Source organism: Botrytis cinerea, chromosome 8 (assembly GCF_000143535.2).
Source record: "Botrytis cinerea B05.10 chromosome 8, complete sequence".
NCBI classification, from domain to species: domain Eukaryota; kingdom Fungi; phylum Ascomycota; class Leotiomycetes; order Helotiales; family Sclerotiniaceae; genus Botrytis; species Botrytis cinerea.
In genome coordinates this window covers 1,993,068-2,011,813 of record NC_037317.1, presented here as the reverse complement: position 1 = coordinate 2,011,813, position 18,746 = coordinate 1,993,068, and the positions used below count along the sequence as shown (strand labels likewise).

The following is an 18,746-nucleotide window of genomic DNA, read 5'->3' as shown; positions in this document are numbered from 1 at the left end:
GGCCGCCTACTCGATTCCTAGCCTGCGCGTGCCATTTGGCGTATTTATTGGGTTCTAGATCCCGAATAGTAGCTTAAATCCCGATTCCGCTCTATGATGCTCGAAGCACTTGTGTTCACGAAAGTCATCGAGTGCAAGCGCTCATGTATATGCGCTTCAAAGACCTTGCGGATGTAATCGAAGATGCGAAAACAGAGTGTCCGGGGACAGAGGTGGTAGAGCCTGAGGGTTCAGAATATAGAGGCATGGAGGTAAGATCTCAGTATGTAAACGCGCTCGTGTAAAATAGTCGAGGGTATCATTCATAAACACCCGGCAATCTATGCTTCGGTGAGTTGATTCGGACTTTTTGTGTAGATCATCGAGGAGAGCATTCGTGACAGCTTAGATTTTGTGGCATAGAGCGTACATTTTGAAGCGCTTGTACATTTTGCAATTACTGAGTATGATGATTAAAGTAGCGAATCTCGATGTTCAGGAACCTCAATCTGTAGAATTCGTACAAATGCCGCAAATCTTGGTGGTCATCGTAACGGTATGAACCTCGAAGCATCGAAGAGGAGCGTATGGTGCCTAAACAAAGAAGAATGGTGATAATATTAGCTCTAGTAGCAGAATGTAGACCATAAAGGAGAAAGTAGTATTCTTTGAAGAATTGGGGCATGAGATCAAGCAAAGCACAGAGAATGCTCAAGGGGGAATCAGGGGAAGGAAATAGAGCGCTTCGGTCGCTCTTTCATTACCGCTCTACCAATTATCTTGCTAATCGATGACTGGTGACAATGCGATGGCCGTATAAGAAATATAAAGATGTCTCTGCCATGCGCTATGCACTGTTGTGTAGTTTGCTTGTCCATGGGATTTCTTGTGGTCTTTAGAATTGAAGAATAAAGGCACCACCACCAAATGTGCCGATATATGTAAACAACCCGTGTATTTTCTGCACTCTATGCTGCTTTGTCTAAGGGAATCTGCTAACGCCGCAATTGCTGGAGGTAAAATCGCGGCCGCAGCATATGGCGCTGTAGTAAGCAAGGGATGAAGACGGCCGTGAGATAACAATAAAGAAGCACGAAGCTATCGAATATATCGGCAGAGAAGGAAAGTCGAGGCACTAGGTGACAATAGGCAGGAACGAAGAGGACCCAGAGACTAGGTTGAGTAGGAACAGAGGGACAGAGCCGGGAGGATGATTGGAGTCGATGGGAAGGGACACGGTTATGCGACGAGGCAGTGAAAGCAAATGGAGCGCTCTCAATGCGCGAGGCATATGAGGATGGAGCAGAGAAGTCGAACTGCGGCAGAGAAGATACGAGGAAAGCTCGCCGATAGAAAGGGTAGGTAATTAAACCTTTGTTGGCGCGGTAGAAGTGGGTGTGAAGGAGACGTTGGGCTGTGGTCGAGAATAGATGAACGGCCCTACGGCAATACAACAAAGGATACAAGAATCCTAGCAAGGGGCTCTTCAGCAGCGCAACAGATGCAAGCATAATTGATGAGTTTCTAGCAGATAGGAGGTAGAAGAGCAAGACCCTACGATAGGAAGGGGTTTCAAGAAGTCTGAAGGGAGGGCGGTCGGTGATTGGCAAGCAAAATCGATACAATTCTATTGTAACTACATCTATACATACATTATACACACATTAATCAAGCTGATAATGATTTTTGAATATCCAACATTGTACTAATTCAAGCCATATCTATCTACACCTCTCTACAGGCCCTCATTGAGTCTACTTTCGGCCTTCCTCCGCGGTATTGCCGGAGTTCACTAAGACAATGGAGGTGCCTGAATGGAGGAGGTAGCGAATCTAGCGTTATCATGTGATGATGTGCTTTGCCTCGCGTTGATCGATATATAAGTTCTGCGCCCATGATCTTGTTTCCAAGAATTTTCTTTCCACAACACCCCATTTGCACCCGTCGACTGACGGAGTGCTTGTACCATACCACTAGCTTGTCTTTACAACAACAGCCTGGCCTTCTTTTGATTACTTTCTTCGTGCTGCACGCTCGATAAGCTTCTTGCGCTCAAGTTCCTTGCATCAAATTCAGAGTTTCTCCACAGATCATCAAACGACAAGACTTCGTTTCTACCAGACTTTTCAACCAATCATACGATAAGACTTTTACTGAGATACGGCAACCGTTATCATAATGGCTTCCCGCAGTCAGTTCAAACTTATTAAGGAGGAGATGAAGAGAAGACATCATCGGCCCGGCGTCGCCAGCCGTAGTCACTTTCTTTGTATTGACGCCGTAAGTTTTGTCTCGTCCCTTCATGACCTCCGCGACTCATGCTTCAGATCGCCACTTTACATGGCTAATATCGCGCCTACCGATTCATTGCCCTTCTATTGTGATAAATGCTAATCTTGCTCAATAGATGGGAACCCGGCACAAGTCGATCTTGAAATTAGAGGCAGAGTTCAACTTCGCTATGGATGACGAAGATGTCCCAGCGAAATCATCATCTAAACTATCCTCTAAAGCATCGACAACACCATCCTCCAAAGCATCGACAGCACCTTTCGTCGCAGAGCTTTCTCTTCCAGATCATCTTGAGTTGGCCGGCTTGCTGCTTGACAAACGCTCTAAGAATGGTCTTCGTCAGTACCACAGAGCTCAGATTTATCTCAGCACTGCTCGAAAGATCCAAGCACACCTCACAAAAACCTTGAACCAAGAGGTCGGTACTGGAAGTTTGAACACATACGAGCAGATGATGGAGGCAAGACTTGATAATGCGGAGAGGGTGGCAAGACGAATCATTTCTCTAGAAAGTTTGGTGCGAGAAGATGAAGCATGTGTACCATTACTTGACATCATACATGCTTGTGAAGAAATCCGAAGCTGGCTGCTCAATCGGAAGACTACTTTGACGAATGAAGCTGGCGAAATGGAAGTTGATACTGGTACTAGCGCAGCATACAATAACCTCAAAGACCCTTTATACTGGGAGGGCTGTGTATCGAATTACACTGAGCCTTCAAATGTCACAATGACTACAGATACCATAGATTTGGTCGACGGAGACATTAGCGACAGCGATACTAGCACAGTCAAAGGCGTTGATGATAAGGATGTCAAATGCAAGCTCAACAATGACTTCTACAAACCAGATTTGGCGTCTGGTCTAGAACAAACGCTAGAGTATGAAGAGTTTTATGAAATCGCTGCTTTGGCGGAGAAAGACCCCGAAGCTATATTTCATAACGTTAGCGTGGAACTTGGTACAAACCCTATTACAACAAGTCAGGCCAAGATTCTCTACGCGTTTGTATTCTATCTCCAACGTGATAGAATAGGTATTGCGAACATGATGAATGAGTACCTTGATAGTCTGGATTCGAAGATAGACCCGGACGACGAGGAGTTGTCAAAGTTGAAGAACGGTAAGTCAAACAGTTCAATAGTTTATGGATGTAATAGATACTGATATATGATTTCAGCGTTGAGAACAATGAACATCAAAGTCATTGGTGAAGCCATTGTACCTGGTACATCCTCTAACGCCTCCCGTCCATCGTTTCCACCCATTCCCTCTACCTTCCCCGCCGGCACAAGCTCAATTGATGCTGAAGGCGAGTCTCGAAAGAAGAGAAAGCTTGGTGAAGACGATGAAGAGGGTGAGATACTTTGAAAGATGGTTTGGTTTGTAGGGCAACAAAAATCTCCACTCTGATTGATAGCTAGGTTCGTTTTACGCATGGGATACATGATATGAGTGGCGGGGACATGTAGGCCTGAAAGCCTTTAATAGCAGTTGAACGTAGAAATAGTACAGCCACTAGAAAATGATTTCAAAAATATCCCATGTCTCATGACCTCAAGTGACAACTACATTGTGCTGCTTCAAGATCACTAAGTATCCACTCATGCACTCCTGTCCAGGCCGCAATTTGCATTGAGTAGAAGGGTCTCTGGTGGCATGAAAGTACTCCACAAGGGCTTTATATCAGTAACACAATACCATTGTATTCTTGAAGTTCCAAGCTTTCACCCAACTAGCATTGGCGAGTGCCACCAAGCCTGGATATATGGACTATGTGGCCAGCATTCATAAATAACAATTGGGAACAGACAAATCTGGACATCAAACATATGCATGTTTATATAATTCATTTTACACAAGGTCCGCAGCTTTGAGACAATCTTGTCACCAGGTATTACGATGTAGAGAACTTCACACAGCATAAATCTGGTGGAGGTCAAGAATTGAAAGATTCACGCAAGTCGAAGAAAGGTTGAGTGAAGTTCGGGCCGACAGTTAATCCATAAGACTAAGTAAGTCTAGATCCCGTGCATCAAGATCAAGGACAATGGCTATCTAGGTATCTAAATGACTAATAATCTACAGTACTCTCTCTACTTATTGGTCAGGCATCTATCTTCTTTATGTCTATTTCCTTACCTTTTAGACACCATTTGAACAATATGGTGCAGTATTGTATGTAGGAAGAATATAGAATTTTCCTATTCACTCATCTGCTCACATAATACAATATTCAATCAAAAGCAATCATCTTGTTGGTTTTACCCATGAGAGATTTAAGATTTGAATCGTAGCAAAATGGCACTAACCCACTAAATCGCTTAGCCACACTGGTTTGTTTTGATTTCGGGCTCGCCCACCTCTATTTATGATTTTTGCCTGACAACTCAGATTTTTGACCCCTCCATTCTCCCACTTCTACTACCCACCCCAAAAGCACCTTCCAACCATAACGCTTCTCAAGTCAAGCTGCATTAAAAAAATTACCTGCAGATTTCATTCTACATATTCTTCAAGATATCCAAATAAGTCTATTCATCATGGCTGAACCAACAAACCCAGAGATCAATACCAGCAATGAGCCCAAACTCGTTGAGTCTGAGACCAAGCTTGCCACTGAGCCAGCAGCTTTAAAGGAAGAGTCAGCCAAGGAGACTCCAGCTGAGGCTTCTGTATGTTGATAATTCCCTTTTTGTCCCATTCTTTTCTGGCAGTTTTGTCGATACATTACACTTTGCTAATCATAATCTTGTTAAGACCTTGACCGAACAGGCTACTGCTGCCGCATCCACTGCCGCCGCGACTGTCACTTCTGCCGCTACTGGTATCACTGATAATGTTTTCTCGATGTTCGGTGGTGGAGCCAAGAAGGAGAAGAAAGAGGATGAGGACCGAGGAGATAACTCAGGATCTGCCAAGGCACAAAAGGCTGCCGCTGCTGAGGAGAACCCAGAGGTATTGTTGGACAACATGCATTTACAAGAACAGAACTGATCATATCGTAGGATGAGGCCCCAGAATCCGAGGACGTTCACTTCGAGCCAGTTATTCGATTGACCGAGAAAGTCGATGTTAAGACCAACGAGGAACTCGAGGAGCAAACCTTCAAGATGCGCGCTAAGCTCTTCAAGTTCGTCAAGGATACTCAAGAGTGGAAGGAGCGTGGTACTGGTGATGTCCGATTCTTGAAGCACAAGGAGAACGGAAAGACCAGATTGGTTATGAGACGAGACAAGACTTTGAAGGTCTGCGCCAACCACTATGGTATGTTTCCAGCATTGAACAGGATGAAACAAAACTTAGGCTAACGGTTAAAAGTCGTTCCTGACATGAAGTTGTCTCCAAACGTTGGTAGTGACAGAAGTTGGGTCTGGAACGCCGCAGCAGATGTTAGTGAGGGCGAGCCAGAAGCACAAACTTTGGCTATCCGTTTTGCCAACTCCGAGAGTAAGCGCCTATGCCGCAAACGCAAATATTATATGGAAACTGACATTTACCTAGACGCCAACCTTTTCAAGGAGGCTTTCATCAAGGCTCAACAAGAGAACGAAGTTTTCTTCAAGGCCTAAACGATAGATCTGTCCTCGTATTTACTTCTACTTTCCAAAACGACTCCTCAATCGACACAGCATAATCCAGCACAGCACGTTTCTGAAGGAATGAATTTATGATCATATTTGCATTCAGACGCATTTCTTCCATACCCCGTTAACCATTTACGCGCACGTTGTCGAAAACCTCTTTTGTAAACATCGACAAATCGATACCTAGACATTCTGGTGGTCCAGGTTTTCCCCAAAGATTGTATCATGATGATGATGACGATGATGGAGGATAGGAAGACTTGATCAGTACTCATTTTTGAGACTATGGCATGTAGTTAGACTAAAAATACCAGTCCTTCATTCATCCCCAAATTACCTATTGACTTGTATAATTTTTGAGATGTGAACATCAAGGCTCCGTCTTTATTATGGACTTTTTGTGACCGTAGCTGTTTGAAGCATATGCAGAATAGACCAATTGTAAAGCTAGCTAGGTACTGTATTCGTTCCTTCAACTCTTCAAGAGAATGTCTTATTTTGAGTGAACGCCATACAGGGTAGGGTAAGCTTCGAAGTTCATTATCCCATCCAGGGAACAAACAAAGCTGAAGCCTACTAATGCTCAAAGCCCTTAACCTCACTTGAATTCTTCACCAATCTGGATATTGATTCTTTTCTAACAAATCCTATTGAATTTAAATTGACAAATTCCTTCTCCAAGTACACGTGACTCTTTATTCTCAGTCTTGAGCTTGAACTAGCAAGGGTATCAGCACCCCACTCAAATTACGATCAGCCAACTGCAGGCGCGTCGCAATTGAGAACGACATCATCAAGAATTCGAAAATCCGACAAAGCTTATACCATCGACAAACCGTCAAGATGGTGGCCGATGTGAGTAATTTGAAAATACTCAGCTTTCAGTTCTCTAAAGGCACTTTCAACGTGATTACTAACTGCGGCGCAGATTAAAAGAACGATTAAGCTCGTCACAGAGCAGCGCAACATGTAAGTCGCGACCTAGCTTTCAACTCACCAATGTTATACTGGATCTTGAGAAAATATGCTAAAACGCACTCCGCAGAGACAAACCTGCACTTCAAGAGGGGTTCCCAATGAAATCATGGAACATCGAAATCTTTATGTTAGATGAAAATGGAAACGAGAGGCCTGCGACCTGCTTTACTAAGGCAGTTTACAATCTGCATCCTACATTTCCGAATCCAACCCAAAGTAAGTTGACTGGCGATGAATTTTTCTTGCACAAGAAGCTTGCCGAGTTCTCGATTTAACGTTTGCCAACACACAGCTTTCACTGAGGCTCCCTTCCGCTGTGAGAATGAAGGATGGGGAGAATTTGATATGACGATCGATTTATTCACCACTCCAACGGGCGGCAAGCATAGCATTGCACACGATCTCAACTTTGCCAAGAGCCGCTATGAAGCTAAACATCCGATTACATTCAAGAACCCAAGTCGAGAGTTAATTAATTCATTGAGAGAGACAGGACCAGTTCCCGGAGATGAAAATGGAGCCGTTAGAAAGAAGGACGTCGATGGAAAGAAGAGGAAGAGGACTGGCCAGGTAGATATGGAGAAGTTGGCAGAAGGATTAGTCAAATTGCAAGAGGATGACCTTTTGCATGTCGTGCAAATGATTCATGATAACAAGAGCGAGGAAACATATACAAAGAATGATGTTGACCGTAAGTTTGAGTCCGGGCGCTATTAATGAAAGTTGGGGGAGAAATGCTAACATAAAGAATGCAGTGGGGGAGTTCCATGTCGATTTGTATACATTACCAGACTCATTGGTCAAGATGCTTTGGGATTTCATCCAGACCACGATGGGAAAAGCTTACTAGATAGGAGATGATATTTCAACGATTATGGAGGAAGCTAGCGATAATACACACATTTGGGGGAAAGCAATATTGGTATTGATCTTGGATCATGGGTGGTTGATGGATGCATTCATTTATGGCAGGTACTTCAAAAAGCGTTTTTCGCAGAACTTTTACGCAAGCAAAGGGAGGAATTCCTGTTTTGGAGCACTCATCATTCACAAGTCCAACTTCCACGGCGTTCCAATTTACATCATCGGGCATAGGATGGCATTTCAACTGCTATATTTTTTTAGTTACTTTTTCTCGTCTTCATTGAAGGGGGGCTGTAGGGCGTGAGCGGGGTGGGCGTACTTCTCTGGACCCATCTTGCAGAAGGTTGCGTTACATGACTTGCTTTTGGTCAACATTTGTCTAGGAAGCATAGTGATTGGGACGGCAGATCAGATCAGATCATGGTGGTTCATGGGATACATAACTGGTAAAATTGAATGAATGGATGAACGAATGGATGGATGGGAGGAGGGAATTGAATAGGAACGAAATGGAATCTTGATAAAGCGCTGGTATATTTCATTGTGATTTTATGATTTCATGATTTTCATATATGACTCTATACATTTTGCCAGACCTCCAGGACTAGGTAGGTTGGCTAATCAACAGTAGCCGGGTATCATTCCATTCCCAAACGCCATTTTCCCATAAGCTCCTCTTAAATGCTTTATCGAATAACTCCCATAACATTCCCTCAAGATACCCGAGTCTATGTCTTCTTACTCGTCATCCCCGAAACTCAACTTGATCTTTTTACCCTTCTTCGCCGCAGCTTTCGGTTTCGTCTTCGATACAGCTCCAGCCTTACCACTCTCGTTCTTCTTCTGATTCCCAGTATCTTTTTTATTCGAGGACTTGTTATTGTTCATTCCCTCCTCCTTCTCTTCCTCTTCCTCCTCCAACCCTCCAATAACCTTCCCCACCTTCCTCTTCCTACTCCCTCCAATCCCCACCTTCACACCCACATCCCCGTCCCCATTCTCTTTCTTCTCCAACTCTCCCTCTCCTCCTCCTTCTCCCCCTTCATTTTCCTTTGTCTCCCCATCCTCTCGTTCCTTCTCCCGCCTCTCCCACTCCTCTCTACTTATTGTTTCGCCGCTCGCCTCGTCAAATACAACAGGTTCGCTTTCTCGCTCTGCGTCTTCGTCGATGGGCTTGCGCGCGCGCGGAATGCTGAATTCGTGGCGGCCGGAGGAGGTGGATTCGTGGTTGGATTGTAGGCGTTGGAGGAAGGGGGGGAGGGTGCTGTTGTAGGAGAGGTTTTTGGCGGTTATTTTGGACATGGTTCGGGAGGGAGGGGAGGGTTGTGGTGGTGGATGGTGGTGCTGGTGGGATTGATAATAGATACCTGCCCCCGGAGCTTATTAAAAATTATACGGCGGGGTAGAGAGGGCTTTGATGCTGTTTTGATACGGATGTCGAGATTACTGGGAGTGGTTGTTGAAGTTGGTGTTGAAGGGTGGCACGGATGGGAGTACGAAATATTGTTTTTTTGGTATTAGTAAGAAAGTATCACGATTGGCCAATGGGGAATGGGGAATTTTGGGGGGTGGTTTGAATGGAAAAGGAGAACTGGCTTGTTTTTATAGGGTAGATGATTGAGATGGGATGGAAATGTTGGATTTGATGAGTGAGTTTGTGTGTGTGGTTTTGGGGGGAGGGGTGATGTGATGTGTGATGTGTGATGTGGAAAAGAAGGGGCTTCTAGGTGAGTTTGATGGGTATAGATGGGTTAGATGGAGATGCGTTATGGTGGTTGTATTGTACATATTGTGTTGGTGGTAGTTATGTGATATATCCAATATATCAAAGTAGGTAAGCTATCTATGAAGCTCCCGACTGAGTCAAGCACATCAACATCGATGAGAGGATTATCGTGAATCTTCCCACCCAGAAAGATGCAGTCCCTTATCTTCAACACAGACATGCTTCATTCTCGCAGTCAATTCCTTTACTTGCTGTGATATCAAAACTTCCATCATCTACGATACTGGCCATATACATCTTCCTTCTCCTGTCATGTCATCTCTCTCCCTCTCTTATCCCAGGCCTCTTCTCTCCACTCTTTACTCACATTTCCCTTTCCAACCTTAACCTAAAAAATCATCCTACACCCACTCACACACCACCCACCAAAATCTGAACACCTCTCTGACCCTGACAAACCCTTCCAGAAATACTCCACACCCGCAAATAACCACAGTCCACCACCTCATCTCAGTTCCCTTTCTCCAAACCCCCAAGTCGTTCTAGCCCATCCATTGCATTGCAACACAACACACGACACTTCACTGTAACGAATTCCTCTGGAAATTCTCATGTCATAATATTTCCAACATTTGTCTCGCCATCAACATAACAGATTCGTTTCTTTTATGTTGACGGCAGAAACCCCTCGCAATTAACTTAGACGCGTTGAGGTTATCGCACAAGTGTTTCTATCTTCGAGGACACCCAAGGTCCAAGTCGCTCGTTAGTAGAAAAAGTATCGTCGGTTTTATTGGGAAGGAATAGCGACTCTTCCAAAGGACATACATACCACTTAGGATCATTCCGATTCGAGATTCCATTATACACTTTACGCCCATTACTTTTTGTAATATTATCAGATAATTCAGATACGGCACACACTGGGTAGTGTCCTCTTCTTTCAACGGCCTGGGGTCGACATAAATTCCCCCTATCTCGAAATTTAGTCTACGAAGGAATCCTCAATTACCTCAACCACAACCACCATGAGTTTCGTACAGAGGGTGATGAAGCGCATGCCTTCATCAACACAATTGCCATTGGATGATGTGAAGGAGAAGCCAAAAACCACATCTAGATTGGCGTTTTTCAGGCGGCCGCTTCGATTAAAGGGCAACTCCAGCATTTCGATACCACTCGGCGTCGTTCTCTTATTTCCATGTATTGTCGTTGTGTTGATTTTGGTGCTTTTTGTTCGCCATCCTAAATCGGGCGTGGGAATTTTAATGCCAGCTGGAGCACCACCAGCTATCAGGTACGTTTTGGGATCTATCAATCTCTCTTCTTAAATGCCACGGGCACTAACGTTTGTGTGTGATTGTAGGAGGATCAGTGAACAACATGATAAGGTCTTCGTCACAGGATGCGCGGAACCTGATACAAGTCAACCCAGAGCCAATGCAGCATTCGTTGTGCTAGCAAGAAATAAGGAATTGGAGGGAGTCATTCAATCAGTCAAATCTATCGAAAGGCATTTCAACCGATGGTATCATTACCCCTACGTTTTCCTCAACGATCAAGAATTCAACTCGACATTCAAGGAAGTTATTCAAAACTACACCAGTGCGCCATGTGAATTTGGAACCATCGACCCTAAACATTGGGGATTCCCAGAGTGGATTGATCCTAAAGTTGCCAAAGAGGGTATTGCAAAACAAGGTGATGCTGCAATTATGTATGGTGGTATGGAAAGTTACCATTCTATGTGCAGATTTTATTCAGGGTATGCCCACAAACCACAATTATGAGCTTGAGGAATATGAGGAAATACTGACAAGAGGCCAGATTCTTTTACAAACATGAGCTTCTAGCTAAATATGAGTGGTACTGGCGACTTGAACCAGAAATTAAGTATTTCTGTGATATCACATAGTATGTCTTACTTTCGCGAAGCATCTATAGATCAAGCTGACAAATTTATAGTGATCCCTTCCTTAAGATGATCGACTCGAATAAGACTTATGGTTTCACTATTGCCGTCAAGGAATTGAAAGAAACAGTTCCAAATATCTTCCGTTACGCATCTGCATACAAGCGAGTCAATAACATTACATCTCAAGGTCTATGGGAAATGTTTGTCGAGCCTCCTCCTGAGGAGCCAAAGGAGGTTCCTGAAGATGATCCAGCTTATAAAAGACCATTACCCGAGGAAATTCTTCGAGGCGATCCATCTCGCGCATCTTTGCCAGAAATTGATCCAGAAGCTATGGAAGGAGAAAAGTACAACATGTGTCATTTCTGGTCGAATTTCGAAATTGCTAGACTTAGTTGGTTTAGAAGTAAGGAATATGAAGACTTCTTCCAAATGATGGATCGCAGTGGTGGATTTTGGATGGAGAGAGTAAGTTAATATCCTAAAGGTGTCCAGTATGATGAGACTAACAATAAATCAGTGGGGTGACGCACCCATTCATTCTTTAGCCGCTGGTGCTCTCCTCGCCCCTCGCGATATTCATTACTTCCGTGATTTTGGCTATAGACATACAACTATTCAACATTGCCCGGCAAACGCACCCGCACGTCAAAGAGCGCGTGAACCTTATCTTGAAAAGACTACATTAGACGAGAAGAAACGAAAGGAAGAAGATGAATACTGGGACAATTGGGATCCAGTCAAGGAAAATGGAGTTGGATGTAGATGTAGATGCGACACAGATATTGTGGATGTAGAAGGCAAACAAGGAAGTTGTTTGGCAGAATGGGTAGATGTTGCAGGAGGTTGGGCTAGCCCTTGAGAAGGTTAATTGAAGGGTGAACAATAGGATAGGATGCATTGAGGAAATCATGTCATGAATGATATTGGAAGGGAAGGGAAGGGATAGGGTTTTTAGAGAACCCTATTTTGGGGATAGAACCGGAAATGGATGAAGGGTGATGATATGGGGATGGATGGATGGCTGGATGGATGGATGGGATGGGGAAATGGAATGGGAAAGAAATGGGATTGTAAAGGATGTGATGTTGCATATTATCTTTTTTTAAACTGTTCATTATTCATGATGAGAAATACAAAATGATTCCTGGTCTGAATTTTATTGGGATTGTATGTGATGTTTTGGGAGGGATTGTGTATTAATTGGGTGAGTAGGTAGGTAGGTATATGGTTTGTGAAGTGTGGAGTGTGAAGTATAAGATGTAAGATGTGAGATGAGTTGTAATATGTGTGTTAGGAAAGGATATGAGAATAAATGATTGGGATTGGGATTGGGATTAGGGTGAGGGAGAGAGAGAGAGAGAGAGAGAATATAATAGGGATGCTATTAATGAATATAGTCATCTTTTCATATGAGCCTGCGAGAAAACCATTGTATTATAAGATTTGAGTTGAAGGTTCTTAATTAAGTATTTGTATTTGTTTTTATATATTGTTAGGGCTGATTGGATGGGGTTGGATTGATTACTAGTATCACGGAGTCAGTCATCTATCTAGGTACATTCAGATCAATCATATATGTGGAATAACGGATAGATTAATGATTTATTTGTGTGGTGTATGAGTACCTAGATTTAAATGATTGATTAACTATAGTAATTAATATGATTTTGTAAAAAGTTTGTAAAGTTATGATTATATAAGTTTCATATGGTTTTATATGAGATATAGGTTTTTCCGTAATAATAATAATAATAATAACATGTTTGAAAAGAATATAATGAGCTTTTATAAATAAATAAAAATTATATACTGAGTTAAAATTATTTTGTAATAATTTAGTTTTTTTTATTCATTAAAATAATTCTATCTTGATATTAATATATTAAGATAGAATTAATTAATAATTTAGTTTCCTTATTGATTAAAACAATCCTACTCTAGTATTAATATATTACTTATAATTAATTCAAAGAGGTTTTATAAATCTATAAATATAAAAATGACCTGCAATAGAGATATATGATTATATAATATATAAAGTAAGAGTTGAGGCGCCGGCTTATTACACATCATCTTATATCGTAATAAAATCCTTATAAAAAAGTCGTTTTCTTATATAAACTAATTTCTTTTATAATTTATTTAATAAATCAAAGAGTGATTCAAAAATTGAATATATCAAAGAGAATTATATATAATATTTTATAAATAAAAAATGTTTTCTTAAATCATATTTTTAATAAAGTTGTAGGTTTTCAAAGTTGTAATTTTTCAAATTTTATCATATGTAACACTTTTCCTGTATAAAAAAAATCAAATTTTTCGAAAATTTTGGAAATTGTTACTTTGAAACCCTACAACTCTTTTCAAAAAAAAAAATATTAAAAATAATCCATTCATTTTTTTTAAACAATTTCAATTATTAATTACTATCTCTATGAATTTAAATAGTTCAATTCATATATTTATTGAAATTTCATATAGTTAAAAGGTTGAATAAATGAAGGTTTTTGTTGTGTTTTCGCTTAGTGTGCGATGAGCCGGGGCCTCAACTCTTACATTTCCACTTGGCTTGCTTCTACGAATCCAGAATCAATCCTTGCTAGCTTTGGGCGAATTTTTCGAATAAATACGGTAGTCGTGGAGAGAGCGGTATGATTAATTGCTATACTTCTGGAAATTTCTTTTGCATGACTTGCTGTGGATCTCTCGAGGGCAGGTACAGCAACCTCACAATGTGCATATCCCCTAGACTATCAGTTACGGTCGTGTTCGCTTGTAAGCCTTATTAGCTAATCAAAGTATTATCTCCTAGACTGTCAACTAGCGGCGTCATCGTTTAATAGACGCTTATTAGTCAATTATATCATTAGGATTTTTAGAATTTAATCAGATATTTATATTTAATCTTTAATATAAAATCTATTTAATTTTATTTCTATTTCAAACCTTTGAATATAATAATATATATTAATTCCTAATCTTTTCTTTTTTAATAATCTTTAGGAAATCATAATTTGAAATCAACATTCTATTTTATAAATAAAGTGATTAGGAAAAGTATTATAAAAGCTAATCTAATTAATCAGACTTCTTTATATAAGATATATTATACGAGCTACATTTAGCGTCGCTAGTTAGCAGTCTAGGAGATAATTTTAGAGTTCTTGAGATTGTAAATTGTATTTATTTTGAAGATGAAATATAACAGGATTTAAAAACTTGATGTAATTTGTTTTTGAAATAAAATATTGTTGGTATCACCATGGGGATGGTGAAGTCAATATAGTACTATGGTTCACACTGTTGTAATATTGCTTAGGGTTCTAAAAGCTAGGACTACGAAACGTATTGCTGTAGTGCCGAAAGGCGCTAGCGCAAGCGCTAGCACGGTCACATGATCCCTATCCCGACAAATATATAAATTTATAATAAACTTTTTAATTATTATTACTTCGACAATTTCTAATCTTAAATCTCAATTAAGTAGTTTTTATATTTGATATATTTTATAAAGTTATTAATGTTCTAATCAGTGCATGGATCATCTAATAAGGCCGTAGCTGGCAGTCTAGGGGATAGCAGAGGGAAAGTTAAACTTATTAATGTCGGGCGTAGAAGTTGAGGGCTGGAGGAATCATTTATTGAACTAACGAATCAAACAGTCTCGGTGTTTATTGTAACCCTAACTCACGATGAGCTTAAATTGTTAATCTTTGGTGGGCTTTTCCGAATTACTAATCCTAGGTGGGCATTCCCGAATTATTAATCCTCGGTGGGCTTTTCCGAATCGTTCAAATGAATACAGTGGAGTAATGGAACTAAGAGTTGTAACCATAGCTCGTTCCACTCTTTATTAATTCGTAATAAAATCCCTACAAAAATGTTTTTTTACTATACAGAATTAAGTATAAAATAGTTTTTCAAATTATTATATTATAATTTTGAAACTTTGAAATAATATAATTTGATAGATAATAATTTCAAAAAAATAAGTGAAATATTTTTAATAATTTTTTAATTGAAATATAGAATCTTAAAACTAAAATTTTTAGAAAATTCTAATATATAATACTTTTATTATATAAAACAATCAATTTTTTGGAAATTTTTGAAATTTTCAGTTTCAAGATTCTATATTTCAATCGGAAAAATTCAAAAAAAGAATTCATTCATTTTTGAAGCGATTTTCAATAATTTTAATCATTTTTAAAAGAAATTACAAAATTTACTCAATATCATATTAAATTTTCAGGGGGTTGAAAAGTTGAATGCATGATAGTTTTTGGTGTATTTTCGCTAAGGGTGCGACGAGCTATGGCCACAACTCTTACAACGAAGTCGGACTTTGTATTTGTCCATGGAAGAACTTGTAATAAATTACTTGTACCAAAGATAGGATCGATGCCGACCGCTTTAGCCCGAAGTCGTGGCTGACCAAGATGACACCAAGACAAGTCCCATAGATTGTAGAGGTTGACTTGCTCGTACATAAGAGTCGTTGAAGCCACAACTTGGGGACAGGTCCTCTCTTCCAAGCAACAACTTTGCAACATCTTTGGCATTCCACTTCAGACCATCATGATTTCCATCTCTCAATCATCCATCTTCTTTCTGGGAAGTTTTGCAGCTCTCCTAGGCACATCTTACTGCGCCCCAGCAAACTCGCCGTTACGAGTAGAAACATTCATTCACCAAGATGTTTCGCTCAATATGGTGTCTTCTCTCGTCATCGGCTCTGAGGCTGCTATGCTCATCGATTTACCGCTCGCCATATCAAGCGCTAAAAGCCTAAATGCCTGGGTGAGAACCAAGACAAATAAGCCTATTGTTGCTGCCTTCACATCGCATAATCACCCAGATCATTACCTCGGTGCCCGTATTTTCCTCGACGAGTTCCCAAACGCGACGTTCTATGCTAATCCCAATGCTGTTGAGGGGATAACAATTGGGGCACCGATAACAGTAAGACTCTTCTGTACTCCATTTGTTATATGATCTCAAATATTCTCCCTCCGATCGGTCGTGTTAATTTCTCAAACTTTAGTCCGCATACTGGTCTTCGGTCATTGGCCCCTCCGAGGTGGTCCAGAACGCATCGGTCCCCACGCCCTTCCCATACTCTTTCTTTACTCTTCCTGGAGACCCTGAGTATCCTATCCACCTAATTCAGCCCTTGACTGGCGACACTGTTGACGAAACATTATTCTGGATACCATCTTCACGCACACTAATTAGTGGCGATACCGTATATGGTGGCAAAATGCATATTTTTATGGCGGACATGCTCACCCCGGAATTGACTGCCTCTTGGGTCTCGACGCTTGATTTCCTCTCAAACATGAAGCCGAAAGTCATTATACCTGGGCACTCGCTTGCTAATGTGTCATTTGTCGGGACCGAAAATATAAAATCTACACGAGAGTACCTAGAGTTTTGGCAGACCGAAGTAGAAGCGAAGGGATCGGACTATTATACCCCTCAAGAGCTGTACCAGCTCTTAGATCAGCGTTTTCCTGGAAGGCATGATTCGACATCAGAAGTCTTGCTAAACATTACAGTTGAGAACTTTGGGAAAGGTGGAACTAGGTTCGCGCATTTTATAGATTTCACCGTGTACACCGATGAGAAGGAACTGGACGGGTGGGAGCTCTAGGATCATCAATGTTTCCTGTCAACAGAGCTTTCCTTGCCCAAAGCCAACATTTCAGAGCCACCAAGATTAATGAACCAGACTAGGCAAAATCTGGCACTTTCCTGACACTTACGATTCCAAGCTTGTTAAAATCCAATTGAAATACTAAGTTCGCTTTAAATTTTGAGACTTTTTGAAAATTGTGATCACTTCTATTTTTTCTTTTTTTTTTGCACGTTGTGACTCTCTTCAATATTTGAATCGAGTTTGCACATTAAAAATTCATATGTAGTCTACCAGTCTGGGCTATTGGGAAAACTGGCTCAGAGAGATAAGGACAAAGAGGAGAGCTCCTTACGCCTTTGTAAATCCAAGTAGTCAAAGCCCCTAGAAAAAGCAACCCTTCGGCTCTTGCCGAAACGATTCCATGGACTGTTCAAATCTGGGCATAGGGGCGAGTTCAAATTGGGCCATGGCGGTACGGGCTTTCCATACATGAAATGATCTCAGCCCAGTTGATGCTATATTGATATTCCCATCGACATAAGAGCTTTTACAGAGACGTAGAACCTCGATTTATTCTGTTTCAACAATATAATTGATTCATTATCCCCGGTTTGTCAGCTCTAGCAACAAAAAACCATGGTATTTACGAAGCACTGTACAAGCTGTGTTCGTGCCAAGTACATTTTGGCTCTTGATCGCAATTTATTTGAACATTTTTCACTCCTATGCACTCACGAATTTGTATAAGAGACATGCGGTAACACTTTTCGAACTCTGTCAGGTGTTACATTAAGTGGAAATTTTAGTGCGAAAAGAGTCGATTGACAATTCTGAACAGAGTAATTTTCAAAGCAGGATCTTCGTTATAAACGGCTTAAATTAAAAGAGTTGATTGATATGAGCTTCATGACAAAGTCAACTCGATGCGCACTTCGCTCTAGTGTCATTTGCACTCGCACAAAATAATACAACCTCAGAAGACCATGCTAATTAAACGAACTGCGCCGGCCGCATTCAGGGCAACTTGACGACAGCTCTAGTCGCACTCAGACCCGCTTTATTCTTCTCCAAAGCTTCTTGGATATATTGCAATCCAGTGACTACAACCCATGGCTGCAGAGCGGGCTTGAAATGGCCACTCTCGAGCGCCTTGGGGATATACCCCCCCAGCAACTCCGTTACTGAGAATAGTAGTCGCGAATACGCTCCCCATAGTAAATTCCTGCGGCAAGCCATCGGTGGCCGGAAAGACCAGGGAAAGGAACCTATTGGCTGCTTCACTTTTGTAGAGAATGTCTGCACAAGCCTTCTGCGTTTCTCCTTCAGAGATACAATCAAAGGCGCCGACTATCCGCTTGCCCTTGAGCGCAGCAACAATGTCATTTATCACGCTTTTGCTACGATGATCAAAGACCTCCGAAGCCCACAAGCTCTTGACAAAGTCATGATTATGAGCACTAGCGGTGCTGATAACCTCGAGCCCCGATGCTCGAGCTAGCTGCACGGCGGCTGTGTCGGCACTAGAGCTGGCACCCAGTTCAGAATTGTATCACCAAGATTCTTGGCCGATTCTGATGGATGAGGTAGGTCTAGTTGATCTTTCTGATAGAGAACAACAGCGGCTGTGCTAATTGCTAGAGGAAGCACGGCTGCTTGTTCGAATGAAATTGAAGATGGGATTGGCGCAAGGGCGTCCACCGGTATAACGGTGCATTCTTGGAACCCGGAGTACCTTGGGTCTCTGTTTCCAGTGACTATGC

The 18,746-nt window shown here is 41.4% G+C and overlaps 6 protein-coding genes across 6 annotated transcripts; 5 read left to right on the top strand and 1 right to left on the bottom strand.

Annotated features, from left to right (window-relative positions):
• The first annotated feature begins 1,719 nt into the window (after positions 1–1,719).
• BCIN_08g05330 (hypothetical protein) lies at positions 1,720–3,806 on the top strand. The gene is made up of 3 exons (XM_024694712.1): positions 1,720–2,259; positions 2,387–3,395; positions 3,453–3,806. Exons 1-3 carry the CDS (start codon positions 2,158–2,160, stop codon positions 3,641–3,643), a joined length of 1,302 nt encoding a protein of 433 aa, XP_024550504.1. The 5' UTR covers positions 1,720–2,157; the 3' UTR covers positions 3,644–3,806.
• An 817-nt stretch (positions 3,807–4,623) lies between these two features.
• Positions 4,624–6,229, top strand: Bcyrb1. Its single transcript, XM_001552953.2, has 5 exons — positions 4,624–4,947; positions 5,033–5,230; positions 5,281–5,539; positions 5,594–5,722; positions 5,777–6,229. The coding sequence occupies exons 1-5, from the start codon at positions 4,816–4,818 to the stop codon at positions 5,842–5,844; spliced, it is 786 nt and encodes a 261-aa protein (XP_001553003.1). The 5' UTR covers positions 4,624–4,815; the 3' UTR covers positions 5,845–6,229.
• Positions 6,230–6,463: 234 nt separating this feature from the next.
• On the top strand, positions 6,464–8,242 carry Bctaf14. Its single transcript, XM_001552952.2, has 5 exons — positions 6,464–6,714; positions 6,788–6,828; positions 6,905–7,053; positions 7,130–7,528; positions 7,593–8,242. Exons 1-5 carry the CDS (start codon positions 6,703–6,705, stop codon positions 7,685–7,687), a joined length of 696 nt encoding a protein of 231 aa, XP_001553002.1. The 5' UTR covers positions 6,464–6,702; the 3' UTR covers positions 7,688–8,242.
• Position 8,243: 1 nt separating this feature from the next.
• BCIN_08g05300 (hypothetical protein) lies at positions 8,244–9,148 on the bottom strand. Its single transcript, XM_001552951.2, has one exon. It carries the CDS (start codon positions 9,001–9,003, stop codon positions 8,440–8,442), a length of 564 nt encoding a protein of 187 aa, XP_001553001.2. The 5' UTR covers positions 9,004–9,148; the 3' UTR covers positions 8,244–8,439.
• A 433-nt stretch (positions 9,149–9,581) lies between these two features.
• On the top strand, positions 9,582–12,504 carry BCIN_08g05290 (hypothetical protein). Its single transcript, XM_001552950.2, has 5 exons — positions 9,582–10,724; positions 10,794–11,192; positions 11,255–11,341; positions 11,393–11,810; positions 11,863–12,504. Exons 1-5 carry the CDS (start codon positions 10,456–10,458, stop codon positions 12,202–12,204), a joined length of 1,515 nt encoding a protein of 504 aa, XP_001553000.1. The 5' UTR covers positions 9,582–10,455; the 3' UTR covers positions 12,205–12,504.
• A 3,128-nt stretch (positions 12,505–15,632) lies between these two features.
• BCIN_08g05280 (hypothetical protein) lies at positions 15,633–17,178 on the top strand. The gene is made up of 2 exons (XM_001552948.2): positions 15,633–16,310; positions 16,393–17,178. The coding sequence occupies exons 1-2, from the start codon at positions 15,927–15,929 to the stop codon at positions 16,999–17,001; spliced, it is 993 nt and encodes a 330-aa protein (XP_001552998.1). The 5' UTR covers positions 15,633–15,926; the 3' UTR covers positions 17,002–17,178.
• Positions 17,179–18,746: the final 1,568 nt, after the last annotated feature.

Excerpts from the sequence above, each read along its gene's own strand:
- BCIN_08g05330 (XM_024694712.1), top strand. The coding sequence starts at position 2,158 with ATGGCTTCCCGCAGTCAGTTCAAACTTATTAAGGAGGAGATGAAGAGA. Across the intron at positions 2,260-2,386 it reads ACTTTCTTTGTATTGACGCC|ATGGGAACCCGGCACAAGTC; the intron begins GTAAGTTTTGTC and ends CTTGCTCAATAG. Across the intron at positions 3,396-3,452 it reads GTTGTCAAAGTTGAAGAACG|CGTTGAGAACAATGAACATC; the intron begins GTAAGTCAAACA and ends ATATGATTTCAG.
- Bcyrb1 (XM_001552953.2), top strand. The coding sequence starts at position 4,816 with ATGGCTGAACCAACAAACCCAGAGATCAATACCAGCAATGAGCCCAAA. Across the intron at positions 5,540-5,593 it reads GGTCTGCGCCAACCACTATG|TCGTTCCTGACATGAAGTTG; the intron begins GTATGTTTCCAG and ends AACGGTTAAAAG. Across the intron at positions 5,723-5,776 it reads CCGTTTTGCCAACTCCGAGA|ACGCCAACCTTTTCAAGGAG; the intron begins GTAAGCGCCTAT and ends ACATTTACCTAG.
- Bctaf14 (XM_001552952.2), top strand. Across the intron at positions 6,829-6,904 it reads GTCACAGAGCAGCGCAACAT|AGACAAACCTGCACTTCAAG; the intron begins GTAAGTCGCGAC and ends CGCACTCCGCAG. Across the intron at positions 7,054-7,129 it reads ATTTCCGAATCCAACCCAAA|CTTTCACTGAGGCTCCCTTC; the intron begins GTAAGTTGACTG and ends GCCAACACACAG.
- BCIN_08g05300 (XM_001552951.2), bottom strand. The coding sequence starts at position 9,003 with ATGTCCAAAATAACCGCCAAAAACCTCTCCTACAACAGCACCCTCCCC.
- BCIN_08g05290 (XM_001552950.2), top strand. The coding sequence starts at position 10,456 with ATGAGTTTCGTACAGAGGGTGATGAAGCGCATGCCTTCATCAACACAA. Across the intron at positions 10,725-10,793 it reads GGAGCACCACCAGCTATCAG|GAGGATCAGTGAACAACATG; the intron begins GTACGTTTTGGG and ends GTGTGATTGTAG. Across the intron at positions 11,811-11,862 it reads GTGGATTTTGGATGGAGAGA|TGGGGTGACGCACCCATTCA; the intron begins GTAAGTTAATAT and ends ACAATAAATCAG.
- BCIN_08g05280 (XM_001552948.2), top strand. The coding sequence starts at position 15,927 with ATGATTTCCATCTCTCAATCATCCATCTTCTTTCTGGGAAGTTTTGCA. Across the intron at positions 16,311-16,392 it reads CAATTGGGGCACCGATAACA|TCCGCATACTGGTCTTCGGT; the intron begins GTAAGACTCTTC and ends CTCAAACTTTAG.